General features: G+C 40.7%; 1 protein-coding gene across 1 annotated transcript; it reads right to left on the reverse strand.

Annotated features, from left to right (window-relative positions):
• Positions 1–76: 76 nt before the first annotated feature.
• On the reverse strand, positions 77–27,513 carry SNRNP40 (small nuclear ribonucleoprotein U5 subunit 40). The gene is made up of 10 exons (XM_028513973.2): positions 27,325–27,513; positions 25,033–25,162; positions 23,620–23,713; positions 22,277–22,442; positions 15,550–15,672; positions 8,926–9,046; positions 6,905–6,987; positions 5,239–5,300; positions 1,299–1,402; positions 77–574 (listed from the first exon to the last, which is right to left on the reverse strand). The coding sequence occupies exons 1-10, from the start codon at positions 27,466–27,468 to the stop codon at positions 525–527; spliced, it is 1,077 nt and encodes a 358-aa protein (XP_028369774.1). The 5' UTR covers positions 27,469–27,513; the 3' UTR covers positions 77–524.
• Positions 27,514–27,660: the final 147 nt, after the last annotated feature.

Here is a 27,660-nt window from a genome sequence, read left to right on the forward strand (position 1 = left end):
TCCACACCATGCCCCGCTCAGATTTACAGTGATCAAGCAAAGGACGGACAACAATAAATCCAGTCTGCACACTCTAGTAAAAAGGCATCTATTTGGCTTTTAATACAAAATGACTCAGAGAAATAGAGAAAGAAAATATACAAGCCAGTCATTGAATTAAGAAAAAAAAAACCAACCCACATTTCAGTCACAGTCTGTCTTCAGTCTGGATTAGAAAACAGGAAGCTGCACACCAACCAATGTCTGTTCCTTTGAAGGAATATTAAAAAGAAAAAAAAGTGAAGAAACAAACAAACAAACAAACAGTCCCTGAAACCTGGCAGGTGGTTTTTGAAGAGGCCACTGTACGCTTGCCTTGTTCATCCCGGTGAAATGAGATACACGTGGTGGTTGGAACACGGCCGCCTCCTTCCAGTTTCCCGGTCTTCACCTGAAGGGAGGGTGCCTGCCTGGGCGCCACCCAGCGCCGCGGACGCAGCCTGAGGTCCAGAGGCCCTGCAGTCGTCCACTCCTCATCCCCATCCTCACTGAATCTCCCCCATGTACAGTCTCTTGTCGCTGGACGCGGAGAGAACTGAGGTGAAAGAACAGAGAAGAGTAACCGGTCACAATGTAGGCTCAAGGAGACTTGGTTGGTGTTCAAGGGCTCTTATTTCAAGAGCCAATTTTGGTATAAAAGAGCAATCAGATTTAGCTTAAATCCCCCTCCTCCTAAACACTATTCATGGGTAATTGTAGCCTGGCTTTCAACCCACGTCCTTGCAGGACCCCCGGGTGGACTGTGCCACAGGAAATAACATTATCAGGCTCCAAATCCTGATGTGTCCTGTCAGTCACACCATGGGATAAAGATCATCTCAGTCACTCCAGAGAAGAATCAGTGTCGATGCTAGTCATTTTCGAAGTGTGCTTAGCCCTAGAGAAAGCCACATTTTCTCCCTAATTTCAAGGCCCATTATTTAGTTTACAAAATGAGTGGCTAGCCAATAAAACGTGAGTTGTTACAATTCAAATTTGAATATTAAAAAATATCATTCTTTTATCCAAATACTTAATTGAAACAGACTCGAAACAAATAAACTCAAAAGAACGAGACCACCCAAGATCGCTCTGAGACTGAGAAGAAAATGAAACACTGCTCTTACCCCACCACTTACAACGGTGAGACTGTAATGACAGCCACGCAGAAAGTGTGCATGGACACACAGAAAATGGACAGCCACACCTGCCTCTGTATTCTCAGGGCCCCCTTTGGGGGATTCTGATAGCTTCCCTTTCCACAGTCTGGACAGACTTACTGATGGGCTCGTCGGGGTGGAAAGCCACTTCATTGATGGAGCCAGCGTGGCCGGGCAACTTGTACAAAATCCTCCTGCTTGTGGTATCCCATACATACACAAACCTGCAAGGGATCATGAAGAAAAAAGTTAAGGCCTTTCAGAGCTGAGGATAGGGGAGAAGTATGGCTTTCTAAGGGGAATGGATGTAACAACTATTTACTCACCCATATTTATTGAACTGTGTTCTGACTTTTAGAAATTAAGAATAAAGACTTTGAATAAGGCATGGACCTACCCTTGAGCAACTGAATGGAGAACTAGAAAGAGCCAAAAATATCAGGATGACTGGTATTTTCAAACACAAGCTTATGAAATAGAAAAGAACATGGAGGAGAAAGAGTTTTCCCGATAGACCCCATACAGAAATCTTCCTCAAAGAGCACCCCATATAATTAGGCTGTAGTTAACATCATATGCACCCAGGAATGTCTTAAAGGTAACCCAATTCATGGTAGGTTGGGAACCTAGGTTGTAGAGGCACCTAAACTTCTAATACAATATTCAAATCACAGAGCCAGAGAAAGAACAGGAAATCTGTGCTATATAAACATAACCCAAATATACACTTGACCCAAATCTTGCAGTGAAAGAATACTAAATTCTAGCATGGGAAGGGGCCAAGAGAAATCAGGTAGTCTGAACTCATTTTACAGTAAGAAAACCATGGGACAGTGGACTTTTCCAAGGTGACACAATTCATCAGTGGCAGAACTAAAATCAGAATTCTTAGGATATCCCAGTACTCTTTGTCTTACCACCCTCACACACCTTGTCCCCCCACCTCCCCCAAACAAAGTTCCTCTGACCCTCAATCTTGCTTGGATCATTTTAAGCTAAATAAAGGTAAATAAAGAGATATTGTCTTCATATGACCCCACAAAGATAATGTTGGTAAATTTAAAGGACTCATGGTTTTCAAACAGGTTGCATACATTATTTATTAACACATTAGTTTTGTTTGGGCAACAGCTAGCTAAAAGGATACACTCACCAATACTTGACTATAATAAAATGCCTAGTTCTGATGTCATAGTATTGAGTTGGCTAAAAAGTCCATTTAGCTTATTCCAAAAATAAAAGACAGTTTTCATTTTCACCAATAACTTTATTGAGTTGGTATTTTGAGTATGTCGGATATCTCCCACTACTGACTTCTAGTGGGCAGAGGCCAGGAATGCTGCTCAGCATCTTCTAATATATAACACAGCCCTGCAGCAAAGAATTCTTGGCCATCACGTCAACAGCACCAAGAAACTTCACAAACCACTTCTGACACACTCAATCAGGCATAGCACCTTCTCCACACACTGCACAAACTATTTTTGTGTTTCAGTTGTATTTTTACCTTTTTTGAAATAATAAAGCACAATGTTGAAAATGTTGCTTATTTCCTTCCACCTTCAATATCAAAATGGCTGCACAAAAATTCACCAATTTGTTTTTTTTTTAATACACACTGATACGATAACTGTCACAATACAATCTAACAAAATTGTTTCAAATGAAGTTAAAGACAACTAAGTGCTACTAGGGCCATCATAGGGAAAAAAACGAAACAAACTTTTTGGCCAACCCAATAAACACTTTTGGTCTAAAATGGTCAAAGTGTCTGAGTTCTGGAGTCAGAAAGACCTGGGTTCAAGTCTCAATGCAACTATTTAATACCTAAGTAATCTTAGACAATCATTTATATAACTTCTCTGAGCTGTCCTTTCCTTAGTTGTAAGGATGGAAACGATGCCGATCTCACAGTTTGGCTGAAAGAAACAGTAAGATAATGTATGCCAAGTGCCTGGCACACACAACTAACGATAGCTATTGCCATGACAAATACACTCATTATCAAGCAGAATCATATAAAATCAAGAGGTTGAATAAATCATTCATAGTAGAAAGACTGGCCAGTCTTCCTGTAGTCTATGATATTGACCTAAAAAAATATGATAGAACTTAAAAAAATAGTTTATTTTTTATTGTATTTTTTCAATTACCATTTATCACCCTTATACCCTCTTCCACCCCCACCCGCCTACCTCCGTCATGACAGCAGTTTTGAAAGGTTTTAAGTCTGAACATGAGGAGGTAGATGATTTTCAAGTAGAGAGAAAAAACTGGCCAAATCCAGGCCAAGCTGAAAAGCAGTTTTCTGAGAAGGAAGATTACATTTCCCAGGCACATGAAGGCCAGCAGAACCCCAGATCTTTAAAGGTTTACTTCAAGGCCTCGCTCTCCATGGCTGCCAATTAGATACTAAATTTAGAGAGGTTCCATGTCCTATAGCTACTTTGGCATGGCAACATTCGGCAGGAACCCGCTCTTTATGTAACAGAGCTGCATGCTGACTTCGGGCTAATTGGAGAGGAGGCTTGTGATATCTGGCCAACTCCCAGCAGGTAGACAAGCAGACTTTCCCCAGGTCAGAGCCATGCTTCTACATGTAAGGCTTAAAGAAAAAGAGGGAGAAGAGGGAAGAGAGGACACTGAAGTCTGTGCCAATGTCAGAAACAAACTGCTCAGGAGAAGAGCTTAGGCGAACGTCACTTAAAAACTTGATCACATAGGAAAGACACAATATCTCTACTGAAAATAATGTAAAAATACTTTAGGATGGTTCTTATTCTGTCAGAATGCAAGACACCTTCTGCTGTGGACCTGTTTAAGATCTTCAGCAGCTTGACAACAGAAAATCTCCTAGATTCCGCTTTAAGGAAGTGCTCTAAACCACCGGGCCTCAAACCATCACCCGGACCTCCTCCTTCCCCCAGAAGATAGTCAAACACTTGTTCGTTTTTCCTGCATTAACCTTGCCAGGAAACAAAAGCCCACTCTGGAATTTCAGGTATGCTCACAAATAGAAAGATGTGGGACAGACCAAATGAGGCTTCTCTGTGGCTGTGCTAGGCCCCCAAATAGGAGGAGACCCTGGAACACACTGAGAGTCTAGGGAAGGCTCATATCTGTGGGATGGTGCTTGTTTCAGCAGGGCAGCAAAAAAATCTCTGCAGGGGAAAAAAAGATGGGAGCCAAACCCAAAGTTTGTCACCAGAGGGCTTCCTCATTCTTTGCCATTCCACATCTATGGCCCAACAGCCTGGGCACTTGGACACCCCTATTCGACCTCTGACCCCCTCCCAAGTATAGGTCACCATATATATGCAGGGTAAAATTTGACTGCCATCCTTGAACCAGGAATTCATTCATATAATACTCACTGAGTGCTCAGAATAAGGCTAAGACTCATTCTCGGACCTCTATGAGCAAACACTGTACAGGGGGTGCTCCACTGTCTGTCTGACAATAAGGTGTAATAAATGCTAACAAAAGTTAGGTGTACACAGTGTGACTACAGCACGAAACAGAGAAATTAGTCATGCCCAAGAGTTAAGGGAGAGGGACGGCCAGGAAAAGTTACGGACATAACAGAGAAAGGTGATCACCAGAGAGCGGGGTCTGAATATGGAGAAGAGGAGGGAGGAGAAGGAAGCCTGGGGGCACAGAGGATGTGGAACAGGGGATGCTCCGAGTGGGTGAGCACTGTGGTGATGGCAGGCGAGGAGGGTACACAATAGGTGTTTAAATAAACTGGGGCATGGCAGAAGAATGTGATAAAAAAAAAACACTGGAGTCAGATTATGAGTCTGAAGTTTATTGTGGTGGCAAAAGGAATGCAACAAAATCAAAGAAATTGTTTACCCTCCAGGTGTAAAATGTATCCAAAGTGGGTAGAATCAGTGTGTTTGTCTGATATGACCTTTAAACTCTACACAGTGCACTCGGCTGCATCTCCGACTACAGCTATAATTGTATGTCTTCTCCAGCTCTGAGTCCGCACTCAATGCATTAAACATGATACCTGCAGAGCTCCACCGCTCTTTACCCCTTGCCCAGTAATCCCTACCTGTCGGCGGAGCCAGCTGCTATCTTGCTTCCATCAGGTGACCAAGAACATCTCAGAAGATTCTAAAATGATAACAAACAGGAATTTAATGAAGACACTAATGTACCAAACTCCTCTTTATTAGACTACAGAATCATTGATTTCAAACTTCTTAAGCAGAGTTTTAATTCCCCTCCCAGAAAGATGATTAGCAATTATTTTATATTCTGTAACCCAATATAGCATACTTTTTCACAATATAAAAACCAACTGCAGAAAATGCTTAATTTACAGTAGAGTGGACCTGGCAATAAAATTTTGTTCTATCTACAAAATGGAGGCTCCCTTTGTTCCATTTACCCCCATCCTCATTAAAAATTCTGATTATCTTGAAGAAAAAGAAATTCAACAACAACAAAAGACTTGATTTATAAAGTGTAACAATCTCAATGGGATCTCAAAAGAAAACCATTAGTCTCTCTTATCAAAGTACCTGGGGGAAAGCTGCATTCAAGAGCTGACCTGGGATGCCCTGGCTGGTGTAGCTCAGTGGATTGAGCACAGGCTGCGAACCAAAGGTTTGCTGGTTCAGTTTCCCAGTCAGGGCACATGCCTGGGTTAAGGGCCGGGTCCCCAGTAGGGGGAGCATGAGAGGTAACCACATAGTGATGTTTCTCTCCCTCTTTCTTTCCTTCATTTCTCTCTAAAAATCAATAAAATCTTAAAAAAAAAAAAAAACAACAACAAAAAACCCCAACCAACAACAAAAAACAAAACAAAACAAACCTTAAAAAAAAAAAAAGAAAAGAGCTGGCGTGGGATTTAAGAATTTAGAAAAAATTTGGGCCATGGTGCTTGCTGAGGAGAGACATACTGTATTTTGCCATGTATAGTGTGCTCGCATGTATAATGTACACCTACGTTTTTGGCCCAAATTTTCAGGAAAAAAACCTTTCGTTTTAATTTTTTAACTCAAGTTTTTATTCATCTATATTTAAATACTTGTTTTTTGTATTATAAAGGAATTTTAGAATTTATTTTTGAACATATTATGGTACAAGAAATTTTGTGTAACAAATAATTACAAAACATAAGAACAGATACAAGGTATTTCAGGTACTACCTATGTATAATGGGCATCCTTATTTTTCCCTCAAATATTTGGGCCAAAAAGTGCACATTATACACAGTAAAATATAGTATTCTCTGGGCTCTAGTGGCTGGTCCCTGGGAGGGGGAGAGAGGTGGTCTGGGTAATAGCCATGGGAGCTTGGGTCCCATTTGGAACACTAACCTAAGAGGGTCAAGGTTACCAAAGAATTAAAAACATAGGCGTGAGTCTCTCTTTGAAGTTGGAAGTCCTACACTGGCGGGTTGGCCCCATGACTACTCATCTACGCGACTACCTTCTAGCCTGTCCATCTATTAGTTTTGTTTCTAGCAAGAGCAGTTTTGATGGAGAACAGTGTTACCGGAATGCAGTTCTTCTTAGTGGAGCTACTGATCACTATCCTCAGCACCATCTCTCTTTTTTAATTTAAACTGAGATAAGACTGACGTAATACTGTACTAGTTTTAGGTGTACAGCATGATGATTTGATGTATGTAGGCACTGCACCTCAGCACTCTTTTCAGTATTTCCTTGACTCAAATGGACAGTAGAACTCCTTTGCTGTGCGGAACTCACCTTTTCAAAGTTGTGCACATTTCCTTGAAATATCTTTACACATCTCTCTTTGGGAGCAAATGGTCGGACATCCCAGACCCGCACTGCAAATTCGAATAAACAGAGCAAAACAGTTATCAGCCCGAGGCCTCCTGAGAACCCAGTTGAAATCAGTATCCTGACAACAACAGACGCTGTCTCCTGGGGGGAGAGTGTGGAAAAGGTCAACATGGTACACTGGAACCTGTGAAGGCTTTTTTTAAGAGGAATAAAAAATTCATTCAAGTCCCACTAACTGGGCCTAAGGGCACAGAGGAAACCAGAGGGGACAGGAAGGAAAAATGTCAAACACAATGCTGGGGACCTGCAACAAAGAGTAGCTGGGTTTAACATTAATTTCAACAAAACACTTTGCAAATGATTCCTCTGCCAATCCAAAGAGTTACATCTAGCAAAGCTTTGATATGGCAATCTAACCATCACTGACTGCTGAGACATTCAGTCTGTAAAAATCAAACTCAGGAATAACCTTTTCTAATTTTGCTCAGAGGGGCACCTGACAGTCTAAAGTTGAACAAGGTCAGATGTGTATATATATATATATATATATATCTCCACACACATATGGGGGGGGGAGAAAGAAAGAGAGAGTGCACGCACCTATATCAAGAATAAAAAAGTGAACTGTGATTCTAATTTTAGCATATATATATATATATATATATATATATATATATATGTGGTGGTATCAGTTAAATAGCGAGATCCTTTGTGTTTTGGTCTCTATAAGAAGAGAATAGTACCATTTTTTCTTTTTTTCTTTTTTTTAGCAAGAGTATTTAAAAATCAAGTAAGACGATACATGTGAAAGGGCTCTAAAAGATTGGAGGCAATTAACAAAAATAAATAATTTATAATTTTATTATATAGCCATACCAAGAAATTCCTTTTCTCCTTATTTTAATAACCATTTTGGGAAGCTCATCTTTCCTTATTGTGAACAATGCTAGAATTAGTCAACGGTAAATCCATCAAAATCAGAACATATGTGAGCAGTGTGGGTGAACATACACCCACAGTGAGCAGTGGCTATAGCTGTCATTTTAAGTGTAAAAATAAAACAAAACAAAACAAAAGCACCACAAAACAGTCCTTGAAATCAGAGGTATAAAAAGGCAAAACTATGCATAAAGGTTTGCTACAGAGCTGACAATACAGACAGAAGGCAAAGAATGCTCATTTGTTCAGCAAGTATTTAATGAACGCCCACTGATTTTATCACAAAATGTCAGTGAAAACTCTTTAGCTCCTGACAAGCCTATGAACTCATATACCAGAGGGACATTTCCAAAGATATTAAGCATATCATCCAACAAGTCGTCTTCCTTTTCTGCTACACCCATCCTCTCACCCAACAACTTATAAACAAAGAAAAGAGTGTGTGTTTGTGTAAATTCAGAACGTTGAGATGTTTTCATGAAGACCTGTTGTCACACCAATGCTTTGGAATGGGAAAGGAAGACATAATGGCCAAAAGAGCACAACTGAGATCCAATAGGTCTATCGATCATCTGAATTTGGTGCTCTTTGAAAATGCCTGAGAACTGCCTTGGATGGATCTCCAGACTCTCATCTTTCTCAATAAAGAATCATCAAGAATTTCTTGTGTCCTGCTTGAATCCACAGCCTTGGATTCACAGCATACCAGAGCTAAAATAGGCCTTAAAAAGAAAAGACCAGTCCTCTTTTTTTAAAAAAAAAATCAATGTAGAAACCAATGCCCAGAGAGGAGAAATGTCATGAGCAAAGTTGCTCAGGGATTAGGTGGCGGATCTGGGACTGGAATCCTGGCTTCTGGACCATCTCTTCCACATGCCTTCTATTACACGTCCTCCTAAGTGCCCTGGCGAAAATCTGTGAGCTGTCCTAACTCTTTACTTGGGCCCCCATTTATCCCAGCACGTTTCTAGCACCCAATTGGCCACTTTTCTTTAGGGTCCACAGAGACCGGGTATTTGAAGCGCTTTCCTTTCCAAAGTCACCTGTATTATCCATTGCATTGGACAGGAGATAAGAGCCTTCAGAACTCAAACTCAGGCCAGTCACCGAGTCTGCATGGCCTCTCATGGTGTAGGTCAGCTTGTTTTGGCGCAGGTCCCAGACCTGCAAAACAAAAAAGGTGCTCTCAGAAATCAAGTCGTGAACAGCAAAGGAATAAAATTGCTAAGGAGCCAATTGCCTGGAGAAATTGGTATCCCTTCTGAATCTGGCTCAGGACCAAGAATTACTTTACCACAAAATACAGGATTTTGTGATAAAGTAAAACTTTCCTAACAAAAACTTTCCTCTTTCTAAAAAGGGAGTCAAAGTTACTACATATATTTGATTAGACAGATACAAACATATTAATGTCAAATATTAAGATAAAGTTTAGCCCTGGCTGGCGTAGCTCAGTGGATTGAGCGCAGGCTGTGAACAGAAGTGTTGCAGGTTTGATTCCCAGTCAGGGTACATGCCTGGGTTGCAGGCTATGACCCCCAGTAACTGCACATTGATGTTTCTCTCTTTCTCTTTCTCCCTCCCTTCCCTCTCTAAAAAATAAATAAAATAAAATCCTAAAAAAAAAAGTTTAACAAAAAATAATGGAATTTATGGAAGTATTTTCTAATCATAACTAAAAAAACTAAGTAGCATTTAAAATGCTTAAACTATGATTCTTAGCAAATAAAAATATACTATTATAACTATATAAAAGTAGACATGTTATATAATAAGGCATTATGATTGCAAGTACATTGTATATAACAGATAATATGCAAAAATAGAGGCTTAAATTTTTTCATTTAATGTCATAATATATATCTACACACACACTTCAGCTGAAAATAACCTAATGTCAAACAAAAAAATATAGTTTATTAAGTTATGGGTCACGAACACATTGCAACACTGTGAGTTCTCATGCTACAGGTAGGACAGCAGAGTGGAAAGAGCAGAAATTTAGAATCAGACTAAACCAGTTTTTGTTACTTAAGAGTTATACGTACTTCCAGCAAGATGGAGGAATAGGTGGACACACCGTACCTCCTTGTACAACCAAGATTAGAAAACCAATAATTTACAACAATAATTTACTATCAGAATAACACCCAGATCCGGCAGAGGATTTATCTGAATGGAAGTCGGGCAGCCAAGAAGTTGAAGTAGACGCGTTCATCCGGACTGGTAGGAGAAGACGAACCGGCGGGCGAGGGGCTGGCTCGGGTAGGCGGCGCGCGCGGAGGTCGGGGGAAGGTTTGGCGCGAAATCGGCGCAAAAGCCATCAGGCGCGTAAGAAGGCAGCAGTGATCCCTGAGTACGCAAGCTGCGGCTGGCAGACCCAGAGGGGCAGCGATTGTGGACCAGGGCAGAACTCGAGGCCCGGAAGCCCAGACAAGGGTCTGAGTCCAGGAGAACGGAACTACCGCCATTGTTTTCTCCCGCCCCGCCCCCACATATAACAACCGGGGTGCCCAGCCCCGGTGAGCACCTAAGGGTCCGCCCCCCACCGTAACAAGAGCAACCAGACCGGGGGGAAAAAAAAAAAAAAAGGAGAGACAGGGGAAAAAAAACAAACCAACCATGTTTTCAACAGAGCAGATCAGTCCCCCAGGACTCATCCTTTTGAGCGACCAAGAATTAGCCAATCTATCAGATGCGCAGTTCAAAACACTGGTGATCAGAAAGCTCACAGAACTGGTGGATTTTGGACGAAATCTGGATGAAAGACTGCAGATTACCATAAAACAGATGCAGGAAGACATGCGGAGGAGAGCCAATAGTGAAAGGAAGAAATATGAGTCTCAAAACAATACAGTGGACCAGAAGGAAGATAGAATCAACCAAGCAGGAAAGCATGATGAAATAAGAATTCAAAAAATTGAGGAAAAGATTAAGAGCATCCAAGACACCTTTAAACGTTCCAATATCCGAATTATAGGGGTACCAGAATCAGAAGGGGAAAAGCAACAGATTGAGCATGTATTTGAACAAATAATAAAGGAGAACTTCCCCAATCTGGCAAAGGGAACAGTCTTCCAAGAAATCCAAGAAGCTCAGAGAGCCCCAAAGAAGTTGGACCCAAGAAGAAACACACCAAGGCACATCATAATTACATTAGCCAAGGTAAAAACGAAGGAGAGAATCCTAGAAGCAGCAAGAGGTAAGGGGACAGTCACCTACAAAGGAGTTCCCATCAGACTGTCAGCTGATTTCTCCAAAGAGACCTTACAGGCAAGAAGGGGCTGGAAAGAAATATTCCAAGTCATGAAAGACAAGGACCTACATCCCAGATTGCTCTATCCAGCAAAGCTCTCATTTAGAATGGAAGGGCAGATAAAGTGCTTCTCAGATAAGGTCAAGTTAAAGGAGTTCATCATCACCAAGCCCTTATTTTATGAAATGCTAAAGGGACTTATCTAAGAAAAGAAGATAAAGAAAAGACATGTATAGTAAAAGGACAGCAAACTCACAAATATCAACAACCATACCTAAAGCAAAACCAAAAGAAACTAAGTAAACAATTAGAACAGGAACAGAACCACAGAAATGGAGGGCACATGGAGGGTTAGCAGCAGGGGGGTGGGAGGAGGAGAGAGGGGGAAAAGGTATAGAGAATAAGTAGCATAGAATGTAGGTTGAAAAGAGATAGGGGGAGGGCAAGAATAGTACGGGAAATGTAGAAACTAAAGAACTCATAAGTATGACACATGGACATGAACTAAAGGGGGAAATGTGGGTGGGAGGGGGGTACAGGGGGGAGGGGAGAGAAGGGGGGAAATGGGACAACTGTAATAGCATAATCAATAAAATATATTTAAAAAAAAAAAGAGTTATACGTTTTGGCCACTAACCCTTTCTGACCCTGTTTCTGGTCTGTAAAATGGGAACAGCAACATTTACTCCTTGTGGTTGTGTGAGGATACAATGCTTAGTGACATGTGCCTGGCACATAGAAGGCCCTCAATAATTGGTAGCTTTCATTAAGCAACTCCTAAAGATAATTCTAAAGTTATTAAGCAAATATGGGAAATACAAAAAGAGTATGTATATTTACATAGACTATAACTATGTGAAAACTATATTGAAGCTAAGAGAAAGGGTCTGAAATGTCATATAGAAAAAGAACAGGCCCAGCTGGTGTGGCTCAGTGGATTGAGCACTGACCTGCAATACAAAGGATCGCCAGTTTGATTTCCAGTTGGGGCACATGCCTGGGTTGTAGGCCAGGTTCCCTGGTGTGGAGCATGAGAAAGGCAACCACACACTGATGTTTTTCTCCCTCTCTTTCTCCTTCCCTTCCCCTCTATCTAAAATAAATAAATAAAATATTAAAAAAAGAAAAGAGAAAAGAAAAAGAATAGCACTCCGACTGTTGTGGCTCAGTGGACTGAGTGCTGGTCTATGAACCAAAGGGTTGCCAGTTAGAGTCCCAGTCAGGGCACACCCCTGGGTCCCCGGTGGGGGCTGCGGGAGAGGTGACTATACACTAATGTTTCTCTCCCTCTCCCTGTCTTTCTCTAAACAACAACAACAACAAATACCAACAACAAGAAGAAAAGAATAGCAATTTCATTAGGGTCATTGGTATCACACATAATTTCCTCCAGATTTGATTTAATATTGCCATTTACCAATAGTTTTTCTAAGTAAAAAAAAAATTGCTGTCCCTTTAGGCAAGACACTTTTTCCTCATACAGAAATGAATTTGGTGTTATATGTCAAAGCAACACAAGGCAGACAACTCCATTTCCTCATCAATAGCTCATTCATTTGTGGGATCCAACACACTTTACATACAGTCATTTTTCCCCATCAAGATGTGTACTGGATCAATAATCAGGAAAATTTTAAAAGGCTGATTTTTTTTTTTAAAAATTCAAGCTGTTGTTCCTGTTTCAGAGAAGGCACTGCTGAAATCTTTAGTTTTGTAACAACTAAGAGAATGCAATTCACCATCTCTTATAGCACTTGAGTGCTATTTCAGACTCTCCCCATTAAGGCCTGCACATAGTGTTTGTGCAAGGCCAAAATGTATTTGGGGTTTGCCACACGAAAAGTGTGAGTAGGGCACCTATTTAAGCAAAATAGATCTTTTTTAATTTTTAAGAATTTATTTTTAGAAAGGGGAAGGGATGCAGATAGGGGGAGATAAACTTCAATATGTCATTTCCTTTCACACGCCCCTCACCAGGGACCTGGCGAGGAACCCAGGCATGCGCCCTGGACTGGGAATCAAACAGGCAGCCCCCTGGTTCTTAGGCTGGGCCTCAGTCCACTGAGTTCACAAGCACACATGGAACGTGTTCCCCTCAGATTTTAAAATGGGGCTCCTGTTCCCTTTCTTAGAATAGGTGGTTGTGTCAAAGAGACTGAGAAGCAAACAAAAACTAGGTTCTTTCAGGATCATCTCCGAATGTCATAAGGAATACAGTGATTTGTCAAACAATTAATTCCCCAAGACTGGTACCAAAGGTTACATCTGACATGATTCCACTTATGTGACATTGCAGAAAAACTACAGGACAGAGAACAGGTCAATGGTTGGTAGGGGTTAGCGGTGTGGAGAGGAGTGGACAGAGAGGAGCACTGTGAAGTTCTGGGGGTGACCAAAGTTGCTCTATACCCTGCTTATGGTAGTTGCACAAATCTATGCAGTATTAAAATTCATAGACCTGTACACTGAAAAAAGTTAATCTCACTGTATGTAAATCTAAGTACTAACAGTAATACTAGTGATAATTTTAAAAGTACAAAAATTATCGTAACTTAATGACATTAACCTACTTTCATGTGTATAAGAAGGCTTCTAGCGATTCTAATGCTAGTGGGCTCCCAAACCTCACTCTGGGAAATAATGCATTAGCTATTAAGACGGTCTAATTAAGTTCCCATGCTCTAATTCCACACTTCCCATATTGTTATATGGTGGAAAGGTTGAATTCTTGAAATGGTGAATTCTGAAGTACTTATGAGACATCTGAGTGGGGACGCCGAGTAGCTGGTTGTATGCAGGGGTCTGAAGCTGAAGAGCTGCTCTGGGAATACAGTCATCAGCCTAGAGGTGACAAGGTCATGGAAGTAGATGAGAACTTTTCAGGAAAAAGGGGTGCAATGAAAAGAGCACCTAGGAAATCACTGTGAAGAGTGGTATTTAAAGAATGCACAGCAAGACTAGCTCACAGAAGTATTTGGGAAGAGTATGTCAGAGGGGTAGGAGATTATGTTGTCACAGCCAGTTGAATTAAAAAAAGACTAGAAGAATGTACTGGATTTATTTTTTAGAGCTTAAATTAAAAAAGAATCCTTATTTGATATGTTTATTGAATTTAGAGAAGGGAAAGAAGAGAGGGAGAAACACTGAATTGAGAGAAACATGGATCTGTTGCCTCCTGTACATGCCCCAACCAGGGATCGAATCTGCAACCTAGGTACGTGCCCTGAAGGAGAATCAAACCCACAACCTTTGGTGTGTGGGGACAATGCTCCGACCACCAGCAAAGGGCAGGTTTACTGGATTTAGAGATCACTGGTGACCTTGAGGAGAACAGCATCAACGACAATGGAGACATCAGTGGATATGCTGAGGAGTGATCAGGAGATAAGGAACTGAGGAATGAAAGGGAGGTGGGGATTTAAGGCTGCGAGTGTAGGGAATCTTCAGGGGGGTTCCCACAGATGCTAAGAGCAGGACCTGGAACCAAAAACTCTTGAGGTCCCATTGCTATTAGCTCTATAACCTTGGGTTAGGTTGCTGCCTCTCTCTTGGCTCAGTACCTTCATCTATAAAATGACATTAATGTACTTATTTTATAGTGTTGTTGTGGACTATTAAATCAATGAATAACATGAAGCTCTATGAACACTTGACAGAAAGTAAGCACTGTGGAAGTGTTAGGTGATGACATTATCATCACCATCATATCATCCTTCAAAAAGGCCATGAAGGCGAAGGCGGACAGAACAGTAACAAGAGAATGCAGACTTGAGAGAAGATTCCTCACAACAACCTTGAGGTAGATATGTCATTATTACCCCTGATACACATAAGGGAAAAACAGACACTTAAAGAAGTTAAAGGACTTGCCTGATGTCACAAAAAGTTAGAAAGTGGTGGAACTGGAATTAGAACCCAAGTCTTAAACGAATGGACTACACTGTACTGCTGCACAGTCTACTGTCCCTCTCTCCGATGCCATTCTTCTCTCATTCTTACTTGTAGACTCTCCACAACTTCCTTTCGGAAAGAAGAACACACTGAGAGATCAGGGTAGAGAATCACCCTAACTGACTCACTGCTATCTTATTAGGCCAGCAAAGTCTAAAAAAAAAAAAAAAAAAAAAAAAAAAGAGGTTTTGCATGTCTTTAGGCAGGAAGTGCACTCTTCATTTTCAGAGTGCCCCCACAGGGACCCCACACTTCCCATTAACTGCCTGGTCCCTGAGAGTACTTACTTGAGCAACCCTTGCCTTAGGAAGTCAATCAGGATAGGACAGAAAGAAAACAAGAACTATCTTCCTTTTCACTGGTATTAAGTGTAAGCTACCACAGTCTCAGAAGTCTGAAAAGATTCACTTCTGTGAGTAAAGACAATGAAAGGGAAACGTAACATAAACAGCCAACATACCTTGATATCATTGTCTATTCCACCAGAAATAATCTGGTCACTTGTGTCATTGAAGGTCACAGCTAATACCTGATAGGTATTCTGAAATGTCTGAATGGCTGCTTTCTTCCGGATGTCCCAAAGCTGAAGCAGAAGAGGAGGAGAGTCTATGTTAACAATACTCCAACAAGTAATTGCATAATACACTCCTTGGCCCAAGGACTTGACCGAGGTGAACCCGTTTCTATTAGCACCCAATTCCAAAACTTCTCTGGGTAACCTAGTAACATGATGAGAAATGGCCACAATTTTGCCAGCGTATCAGAAAGTTGGTGAAACAAATCACTTTGGTTATATTTTCAGAATCCTTTGTTAAAATTTAAATATATATAGTTAATGAAATCCTCTACCTGCACATTCATATATCCTTAGCACAGCAAGAATCTCAGACCAGTGTTTTCAAACAGGAGATCCTAACTTATTAGTAGGCTGCAACTTACATTAAAAAATATATAGAGAGGGATGCTCTGGCTGGTGTAGCTCAGTGGATTGTGCACGGGCTGCAAACCAAAGGGTCACCAGTTTGATTCCCAGTCAGGGCACATGCCTAGGTTGCAGGCCAGGTCCCCAGTGGAGGCCAAGTGAGAGGCAACCAACCACACACTGATGTTTCTCTCTCGTTCCCTCCCTTCCCCTCGCTCTAAAAACAAACAAACAAACAAACAAACAAATTAAAATCTTAAAAATATATATATATAGAGGGAGGGAGGGAGGTGGGGAAGGTTGGGTGGGTGGGCTGGGCTGGGAGTAAAAGATAGAAAATTGTACTTGAACAACAATTAAAATGAAATTTAAAAAAACATATAGAGGGAATTATATCAGCAAAAACTGCATAATTAAAAGGCTGTCCTCTATAAAAGCAGATTATTTAGAATGTCCTTTAGTTTGGGTTTGTCTGATATTTACTTATGATTAGATTTAAGTTATGCATCTTTGGCAGAAATATATTTAAATGATGCTGCATTTTCATTTTACCCTATTGAGTGACTAACAATTTTGATTTGTTCCATTGCTAATAAAGTTCAATTTGATCATTTGATTAAGATGTTCTTTTGACAAACTTTCTTGCATACAAAGTTCAAGGTACAGGGATGTCAAACTCAATTTCACCAGGGTCCACATCAGCCTCACGGTTGCCTTCAAAGGGCCGAATGTAATTTCAACTCCTTAACTGGTGAGGAGTAGTTACATTTATACAGTTTTTAAATTATTTTGGCCCTTTGAAGGCAACCACGAGGCTGATGTGGCCCCTGGTGAAACTGAGTTTGACACCCCGATCTAGTGCTTTCCTGCCCAGTCCTGCAATAACGAGCCCTGGTTCCTTTTAGTAGCAAAATGGTATTTAAAGCCAAGATCTGGGCAGTAGATAATGCTCATTGTTCTGGGTGTTGTGATTCCTAAACTCCCTCAGTGGATAGTTAGAATATATAATAGGTATACACACACATCTACCTCTGTTTTTCCCTATACCTACCTGTTTATATATTAAATGTCCTGAGTTCACAGTGATACTTTCAGTGTGACACCAACACAAAATGTATTTTAGTTTTCTCTCTCAGGATTGGTAACTCCTTTCTCTAACAGTAAGAAATCTATCTCCCATTATATTTATATTTACTTATTTGATCAAGCTTCCTGTATGTAACCAACCTCCCATATCCTTTTCTACCCTTCCCTGCATGGATTTCCCCCTTTTCCTGTTTGAACTGTGATTCCTATTCTCGGTTGACTCTGTGGACGCCATTCGGGTCACCCTTCTGTGTGAACGAACATTCTCTTCACTCTGCTCAGGCTCTAATACCCGTCTCTAAGCCCCCCTTCCCCAGGGATGCCATCTTCATCCCGCTTAGCCGCAGACTCCCTACCTGAACTGTTCCCACCCTTTGTGGCCATCCTTAGCTCAGCGCTGAACCCCATATTGTCTCCTCAACCAACATGTAGATGATCCTTTTACCCCAGTAGGGCACTGACTCTCCAGCCTGGGCAGTGCCCACTTTCTCCCCCCACCCCCACTGCCCCCAGTTCCCCACTGAGATACCTATTATGTGTTGTGTGGACGCCTCCTTATCCCACTCAGTCTCTGTCGCCCTACACTCGACTGTCCTCATCCTCTGTAGATGCTCTCTCCTTGGCTCTGATACACTACTCTGGACCACTCTGGTCCACTCCCCACCTCTCACCCAAACACGTTCCCTGCTTTGGTCTATGTAATAAAGCTAGAACTGAGCTGTTTGTGAAAGGGAACAATTTATCTACATACACACATGATTTCACCTGATTGCTTTATTAGAAGAATGAATTACTAAAAACAACTTAAAAACTACTGGGTATGGATAATACCCAGGATATTACTTCTAGACTGAAAATGAAAGTTACTGAAACCGTGGCTTCCTACTGAGCACTCTCACAAGTAAAATGTGTGATGGTTTTCCCCTTAGATAAGCAGAAGTTATTAAATTCCTGTGCTTTTAAACCTAGTAACAGAAAATAGTAACATTGAAGCATTCCAACTTGACAACTAAAAAGTCTATGAAAAAAATGGTTTGATGAAGAATTATAAATATATGGAAATTTAAAATAAGGAACTGGTTAAAAAGCAGTCATCTTCAGGTAATGTGACACACTGTGCATTAAATAAAAAAATACTACCTAGCTTGGATGGAGCTGGAAAGCATTATGCTAAGTGAAACAAGCCAGGCAGTGAAAGACAAATACCATATGATCTCACTTTTAATAGGAACCTAATCAACAAAACAAAGAAACAAGCAAAATATAACCAAAGACACTGAAATAGAGGTCAGGCTGACAGTGACCAGAGGGGAGAGAAGAGGGAATTTCAGGGGAGAATGAAAAGGCTTTACAGGAACAAATTTAAAGGACACATGGACAAAAACTAGGGGGAGGGTGGTAATGGGAGGGAAGTGGGGAGGGTTGGGTGGGTTGGCTGGAATGGGAGTACAAGGGAGAAAACTGTACTTGAACAATGATTAAAATAAAAAAAATTACACTTAAAATAGATATAATTTTATTAACCCATGTGACACCAATAAATTCAATTTAAAAATTGGAAAAAAAAATACTACCTTGACCAATAAAGTTACAGTAGTTACTTCAAATCATGTTTAATTACAGGAGAAGAGAAGCAAAAAACTGAAGAAAAGAAAGGCTAGAAAAAACAGACATATATTTACAATGGAGGGTGACAGAAAACAAAAAAGCTAAAAAAGATAAACATGAAGACAGAGATAAAGGAAAGACAAAATGAAAGAAACTGAGAAATTCCTGACTGGTGTGGCTCAGTGGATTGAGTGCCGACCTGTGAACCAAAGGACCACCAGTTTGATTCCCAGTCAGGGCACATGCCTGGGTTGTGGGCCAGGTCCCCAATGAGGGTTATGTGAGAGGTAACTGCACACTGATGTTTCTCTCCCTCTTCTCCTCTTTCTCTTTCCCTTTCCCTCTCTCCAAAAATAAATTTTAAAAACATCTTTAAAAAAAAGTGAGAGAAAAGCAAAGGAAGGAAAGGCAGAAATAAGTAAAAATAGGTTCCTAGTTGTTTATTATATCAGGGCTTCATTAAAAGTTTGTAAACAAAATTCATCAGGGCACTCTCATCTCTAACTGCCCTTTGAAATGCCAATTATCCAATCAGCTACTGTCAAAAATCTCCAACTATATATAATACACCCAGGTTAAGAGCTCTGGCTTTTGAAGCCAATCCTAAACCAGACTCTCCTCCTAGCCAAGCATCAAGGGGCCCCAAGCAATTAGATTTATTTTGAAAACCATTTAGTAGAAAAGCATCTCAAAGCAGATGCCAGTGTTACCACCCTTAATTACAGGAAAAAAGCAAATTCATTTTAAAAAGAAACAATCACAAGTTTAGGGTGGTTTCTCAGAGGTATTCCTTTGAAGTCCCTCCCTATTTAATCATTTATATATCAGAGTCCAAAATTAGTGCCAAAGAAAGAATAAAATGTTTTGTACTATAAAGCAGTGTATCCTCCTGTGCCTTTGAAATAAGCTACTAATTCTAGGCCTCATTCTCATCATTTGTAAAAAGAGACTTCTGGACAAGATCAATGGCTTCCACAATGTCAGAGACCTACTACATCAAATCATTTTAAGGACACATTTAAATTCTGATTCTTAAAAACAGAATACCACTTACATTAGCATCCATAAAAAGAGAAATACTTAAGTATAAATTTAACAAGATATGTGCAAAATCTATAGAGGAACACATCAAAACTCTCATGAATGAAACCAATGAACTAAATAAATGGCGAGATATTCCATGTTCATGGACAGAAAGACTCAATATTGTCAAGATGTCAGTTCTTCCAATTTGATCCATAGATTAAATGCAATTCAAACCAAAATTTTAGCAAGTTATTTTGTGGAAGTCAACCAACCAATTCTAAAGTTTATATGGGGTCAAAAGACCTCAAATTGCCAACACAATATGGAAGGAGAACAACTAAGTTGAAGGACTGAGACTACCTAACTTCTAGACTTACTATAAAGCTACATAATCAAGACAGTGTGGCACTAGTGGAAAAACAGAGAAAAAAGTCAATGGAAGAGAACAGAGCTCAGAAATAGACACCCATTAATAGTCAACTGATCTTTGACAAAGGAGTAAAGGTAACACAATGGAACAAAGATAGTTCCTTCTGCAAACGGTGCTTGGCAACTGGACATTCAAATGTCAAAAGAATGGATCTAAACACAGCCCTGATGCCCTTCACAAAAATTAACTCAAGATGGATCACAGATCTAAATGTAAAACATAAAATATGAAACTCTTAGAATGTACCATAGGAGAAAACCTAGACAACTGTGGGTACGGCAATGCCTTTTTAGAGACTATACTGAAGGCATAATCTATGAAAGAAATAATTGATACGCCGGACTTCACTGAAACTAAAAACTTCTGCTCTATGAAAGATGGTATCAAAAGAATGAGAAGTCAAGCATAGACTGAGAAAAAAATATTTGCAAAAGACACATCTGATAAAAGACTGTTATTCAAAATATACAAAGAGCCCTGGCTGGTATAGCTCAGTGGATTAAGTGCTGGCCTGCGAACCAAAGGGTTGCTGGTTCAATTCCCAGCCAGGGCACATGCCTGGGTTGAGGGCTGGTCCCCAGTAGGGAGTGTGCAAGAGGCAACCACATATTGATGTTTCTCTAAAAATAAATAAATAAAAATAAAAAACCAAAAACAACAAAATATACAAAGAACTTTTAAAGCTCAACTATAAGAAAACAGCCTGATTTAAAAAACGAGTTAAAGATCTTAACAGATACCTCACCAGAAAAGATGTACAGATGATAAGCATATGAAAAGATGCTCCACAGCATATGTCAGATTAAAATGACGAGATACCACTACACGCGTATTAGAGAAGCCAAAATCTGAAACTGGACACCAAATGCTGATGAGGATGTGGTGGAACAACAAGGACTCTTGCTCATTTGCAAATGAGACAATCACTCTGGAAGACAGACCCACAGCTTCTTACAAACTATATACTCGTATCATACATTCCAGCAATTGCACTCCGTGGCATTTATCCACAAGAACCAAAAATGTACATCCACACAACCTGCACATGAATGTTTACAGCAGCTTTATTCATAACTGCCAACTCTTGGAAGCAATCAAGATGTCCTTCAGTTGGGAATACATAAATAACAGAATGTTATTTAGCACTAAAAAGAAACGAGTTATCAAGCCATGAAAAGACATAGAGGAATCTTAAATACACATTACTAAGAGAAAGAAGTGAATCTGAAAAAGCTATATACTGTATAATTCTAACTATATAGCATTCTGGAAAAGACACAATTATGGAGATGGTAAAATGATCAGTGGTTGCCAGGGCTTGGAAGGGATGAATAAGCAGAGCACAGAGAATTTTTAATGCAGTGAAAACACTCTGTATAATGCCATACTGATGAATTCATGTTGTTATACATTTGTCCAAACCCACTGAGTGTACAACACTAAAAGTGAACCCTACTGGAAGCTGTGGACTTCGGGTAAACATGATGTGCCACTGTAGGTTCACCAGTCGGAACAAACGTACCACTCTGGTGTGGGAGGCTGTGCAAATGTGGTCGGTGGGTACAGGGGAAATCTCTACCTGCCCTCTTATTTTGCTGTAAAACTAAAACTGCTCTAAAAATAAAAGTCTTAATTTTTAAAAAATCTCATTTCAGACCTACTGAACAAGAATCTAGGTATTTTTTTAATAGGGTCTTAGACTGATTCTGATATGCACACAGGGTAAAAATCATTGGACTACATGACCTTTACGATCCCATCCTGGGTTACTAAACCATGTGCTGACATTTTTAAATACTGACAAATTTCACAACACATATACTACTGTCACTGTTGGAAAGACTGGGAAACTGAAGATAAGAAAAGCGAACTGCCTAAGATCACACAGTTAAGTAAACAGCCAGGCCAAGAATCCAATTCAGGAGGTGTTTTATTCCAAGTTACATGGTCTGATATGGTTCAAATATTATTCTGTAGGAGACTTAAAGTGTCTGTTTCGAGAAACAACTGCTAAAACAAAGTTGTGGTGAGGAGGATGCAGACAGATAAGGCAAGACAAGGTTCCCATTATGTCACCTCAGAAATGGCAACACTCAGAGAGACAACAGCACCCACCTTAACTGTGCCATCATCACTGCCAGTGCAGACAAGCTGGGGGCCCCTCCTGGCCGGGTAACAGGAGTTCACAAATGAAGTGTGTCCCTTCAGCCTTTTAACCCTCTCGCCTGTTTCACTATCCCACACTGCCACAGTTTTATCTGTGGATGCTGAGAAGAGCATACTAGAAGGTAAGGAAAAAGAAAAAAAATAAGTGAATACATACATCAGCAATCTATCTTTCCCACTTACCAAAATGTACCAAATTCTTTACGATCATTGACATGTTGTCCTCTGACAGGCACATGATGCTGCAACACCTGCCTCACCTTACCACTAAAATCCTACTGCTGCCCCAGTTAGGAGGTCTCCCTTCATACAAAAGTTGTCCTTCCATCAGTTCCCAATGATACAGTACACATTTAATACAGTAGTTTTCTCAATATTTTCCTCCTTTGTGATAGATAACACTCTACACATAAGACAACCTCCCGCCCGGAAGTGTTTAATCACTCCATGCTGCAAAAGTAAGAGAGACTAGAAATTCCTAACCCAATGGTTCAGCCACTCCAACCCTTTCTCTAAAAATCAAAGTTTTAATTTTGTCTAAGGATAATTCCTAAGTTATAATTATTTTAGAAGGCTTCTTTTACTTAAATATTAATAGGAAAAGTGTACACAAGGCTGTGCACCAGTTGATTCAGGGAACCCTAAGGTTTTAAAGGTCAAAGGTGTAAAACAATGAATGTTTACTGAAATACCCGATGGAATCAATTACCTTTGTATAAACACATTCCTATGTTATCCATGGTTATTCTGAAATTATGCAATCATTAAAGTGTTCGCAATAAATAGTATGTTATGACAGATATGTTAAAGCAAATAAAGGGAAAAATCAACAACAAGATTGTAAATGTAGCTCATAAAAACCACACAATTTTGAGTAGGAAAAAGGCTTGAGAAAAATGTATCATAATTTTAACAGTGATTATCTTTGAACTGGTAGGAACATGGTTTATTTTTTTCATTTTTCTGTAGTTTTTTTTAAGTTTCTCAAAATAGTATTTTATTACTTTTATAATAAAATAGCTAATTTCTACATAAAATTAATGTCTTAAGAAAACAAGTTTGTTTGAGATGTTGATATGTTAGATGACAGAGGTGATGTACTGATAAATGCCTATATGCAACAGTAAACACCTTACTTGGAGTGACAGTGACAAAATAAAGTAACTGCCCAAACGCAGCAGTTTTTCACAGCATGGTCTCCTGAGAGAGAAAACTCTCGGATGAAAGGTGAAAGGATGCCGAGAAGAGTTAGCAGAAGCGGCAGCTGTCATTCCACCATGCGGACCACTCACCTGCCATCTGTGTTATAATGCAGTTCCATCACTGCTCCACTGTGTCCCTTCAATGTTGCATAGTTATCACAGTCACCGTAGACATTCCACAACACTGTTAGGGAGACAGGGGTTCTGTGAGCATTACCAAGCAAAAAAAAATTTAGTACTGGCCATGGAAAGGGTACTTTATTTTAATATTTCATAAGGTAAGTTACTTAGTGGATATAATTTTTTAAGTCTTCAGTTATTTTACTGTAATATTTATAAAGTTGACACTCACTATTGCTTGTCTCTTACAGTGGCACTTATGGAAAACCTAGGAAGCTGCCAATGACTTGAAGGCCATATAGCAATAACTATACTACAATTACTCAATTACTCAGTTCACATGTAGGAAGTACCTATAACATACCAGGTGCTGGGGTAAAATGAGGTAAATGAATAGACATAGTTACTGTCCTCAGAGCGCTTGCTCTGGCAAGGAGTAAGTTTAATGAGAATTATTAAGGAGCACCCCCATCCATAATAAGGTACATATATACAGTAGTTTTTTCTTTTTGCTAATAAAATGATTTCTAGCTTGTTGGATAAAATGAAGCATATCAATAATTCAAGGATGTTCTGCAAAGATGCCCAAGCCTTCCAGATGCTGGCCACTGGAAAGTTTAAGGATCACAGAATTACAACACCTGAATCAAAATAGTGAACACCTAAACTACAATACTTAAACAGTATCATCCACCCTGAGGTGCAAAGAGCAGAAGGACTCACTTCATCTCACAATGCGGCAAATGATGCCGGAAGAAATAAGTCAGAGGTTTTTGTTGCCTTCTTTGTCACTTTTTCCTCACAACTCCCCTAAAGTGATTTCTTTCTACTTCTTTCTCAAAAATGGGTGTTCCTAACTAGAAGCTGAGAATCTGGCAGCAGATCCTAATGATGTATAGGTAGACTGACCAAGTGAGCTGCCCCTTTTAAGATCTTCCTCTCCTTCCCATATACTAAGATTCTGAGAATCAGGAGGGCCCTCTCACCTTTGGGGAAAAGAAGTTATTTCTCTCTTCACCATTCCCATTAACTTGTTAAACCTGGAATTATTATCTTGCTAAACCAGCTCAAGATCTGCCTCCCTGAGGAAGATGTTCTCAAAGTAGAGCAATTCACTTTCCAACTAGTAACAGAATTCCTTCTGTTTTTACCAGTCGGACCCCGAGTTCTACAACCAAGACTGTTTGGCATTTTCATGACCCTATTTTAACATGTTAGCCAGCGGTTTGTTATGTGATCAGACTGATACTTATTGTGGCACCAAAGACTTTAAAAAATAATCATGGGGGAGAAAACTGTACTTGAACAATGATTAAAATTTAAAAAAAAAATCATTATTCGGCGGAGAGTAATTGCTCCAAATAAAAAAAAACTATGCCTTACATATCAGTCGGTCAAATCCTGCAGATGCCAAGGTGGATCCACTGGGGTGAAATTTGCAGCAGTACACTTCCCCTTCATGTCCTGAGAGAAGCATGATTGGCGCTTGAAGGGAGGAACACCTTGGAGGCCCCTGAACAAAAAAGAGTCATACAGAGTAGTTATCGCATACCTGCAAAGGAAGCTGAAAAACTGGGGGTGGGGGTGGCAGGGAAAAGACAAGGGGAACAGTGAGAACTACAACTCTTCTCACATAAAGTGTGCCTCCCTTTTGATACTCTCCTGCTCAAGTTTCCAGTGCCGGCCCCTTCTACTACCTGTGCTTTTCCCTCACTCAGCCCCTGCCCTGTAGCTAACCTTGAACTGCTCCAACATGTTAAACTTGTTTCTGCCTCAGGATCTTCACACTGGTTGCCCCAGACAGGAATCCCCCTCCCCTACATTTTCCCGTGTTCAGCTCCTTTCAAATGTTTCCTGTTCAGAAAGTCTTTCCTCAGCCACTTCAATGAAGGCAGCACCAACCTCCCCTCTGTATCCCTCTCACCCTACTGTATACCTTCACAGCACTCACATCAGCTGAAATTACCCTCCTTCTGTGCTTGTTTACGTATTTCGTCTTCTTCCTCACTAGAAAAGCTCTGAAACTGCAGGGATCCTGGCTGTGGCGCTCAACACTATTTCCCCAATCTCCAGCTCATTTAACGAATGCACAATTGAACTGAGCTCCCAACAGCATTGCGGGGTACAGATTATTGGGGAAATAGACCATAGTCCTTTTCACTATGGTCTTGACGCTAAGTCTAGGCTTGGGCAATACGCTGAAACCTGGGCTGATATTCTTACTTGTCAGATAGATGAACAAGTATGTACATTATCAGTAATTCCCAAAGCTCTTTTGTAGTTTCCAATTTATTCATTTACTTAAAAAAATATGTGCCAGACACTGGGAAAATAAACAGTTTGCGTTCTAGTGGGAAGCAGAGAGAGGGAGAGAAAACAAGTAAAACATATAGATGGAGGTATGTGCTATGAAGAAAAACAAAGCAGCAATGTGAGCTAGTGAGCATGGGGTACTACAATTTAAAGGGGGTCAGGAAAGCCCTAATTAAAAGTGATATTTGAACAAAGATTTGGAGGAGCTGAGTGTGCAAACCACCTGAACATTTGGAAAAAGAGTATTCTAGCAAAAGGAGCAGCAAATGCAAAGGATTTCAGGCAGGAGCATGAAAACCAGTGTGACTACAACAAGCGTGAGCAATGGAAAAATGGCAGATGAGAGAGGAAACGGCAAAAAGGACAAAAGGTTGTAAGGATTTTGGTTTGAGAGTGAGTGAAGTGGAGAGTCGTCAAAAGTTTTCAGCAGAGAGTAACAATCAGGAGTTTAGGATTCCTTTGGCTGGACTGAGAACGGACTGACCACCCAAGAGCAGAGACAGGAATACCAGAGGACCTCACTGCAAATACGCCAGGGGAGGTAATAATAGCTTGGAAGAGGAGCTAAGACGGAGGTGGTGGAAGTGCTAGCAACTGCAGATATATTTTGAAAACGGTGCCTGCCGGATTTCCTTGAGGAGCTGAGAGAGAGGACACGTATTTCTTTATCTGAGCCTAACAGCACAGGAAAGGTGTGATCAATACTTCTTACAAGAAATGCGGTAAAGAACACAAGTTCTGGGTTTAAAATCTGTTTCTATCACTACTAGATTAAGTTTGTTTTTCCATATACAAAGTGGATAACACTTCCTAACTCTGTAAGATTAATGGCGTTTTCATTTGAAAAAGGCACTTACTACAAAGGCTCAATGAATGCTATTCCTCCGTTGTTGTTAACAATTCAAGAAATAAAGAGAAAAGCAACTTGCCCCGCCCCAAAGCGAGCTAGTATCATTAATTCCCTTCCTTCCTTCATTCATTCATTCAATCTTCCTCACTCATTCATTACCCATCCACCCACTCTACACCCTTTTCTGAATGTTTAATCTATGCCGAATCCCCGGAAGATTTAGGATGCACAAACTGTGGTGTCGATTTGGGGCTCGATGTCCTTAAATTGAATTCCAACGCCACCTCACAGGGAGGTCGAGACGCTGAGAACGGGCATCAAACAGGGAAACGTATGGAGTATCCGCAGGTTGTTAGTCGATTTTACAGTGTTTTTCTGCTTTAACTCCAGGTAGACATTCCCGTTCCGCCCTGCAGTGCAGGGAAAGGGCCGTTGCGGGATCACCCGAGACAGCGCTTAGAGAAGAGAGGAAGATGGGCTGAGGGCCGAAGGCCGCCTGTTACTTCACTCACCGCTTGCAGCAAGGCGCCCGGCGCCGCCTGCTGCTGTCCCGCTCCGGGGCCAGACCCCGCCGCTCCCAAAAGCAACTCATGCCGCTGCCTCTTGACTGGAACCAGCGGCAACTCTGGACCCTTGCGCTTCTGTTGTTCTATCATGGCGGCAGCCCTCTCCTCAGCGCCGCTACGAACCGCGCTGACACTCTCAAGCACCACACGATTGGTTCCGACTTAGTCCTTCCCCTAGAACTTCCGGCTTGGAGAAACCAATCAGCTTCCAATACTCCCCCGTGCAACGCCCCCTAGATGGTCGCTTGTTACTGGTCAACTCTTTCTGATGTCACGAGAGTA

Source organism: Phyllostomus discolor, chromosome 5, assembly GCF_004126475.2.
Source record: "Phyllostomus discolor isolate MPI-MPIP mPhyDis1 chromosome 5, mPhyDis1.pri.v3, whole genome shotgun sequence".
In the NCBI taxonomy this organism is placed as follows: Eukaryota; Metazoa; Chordata; class Mammalia; order Chiroptera; family Phyllostomidae; genus Phyllostomus; species Phyllostomus discolor.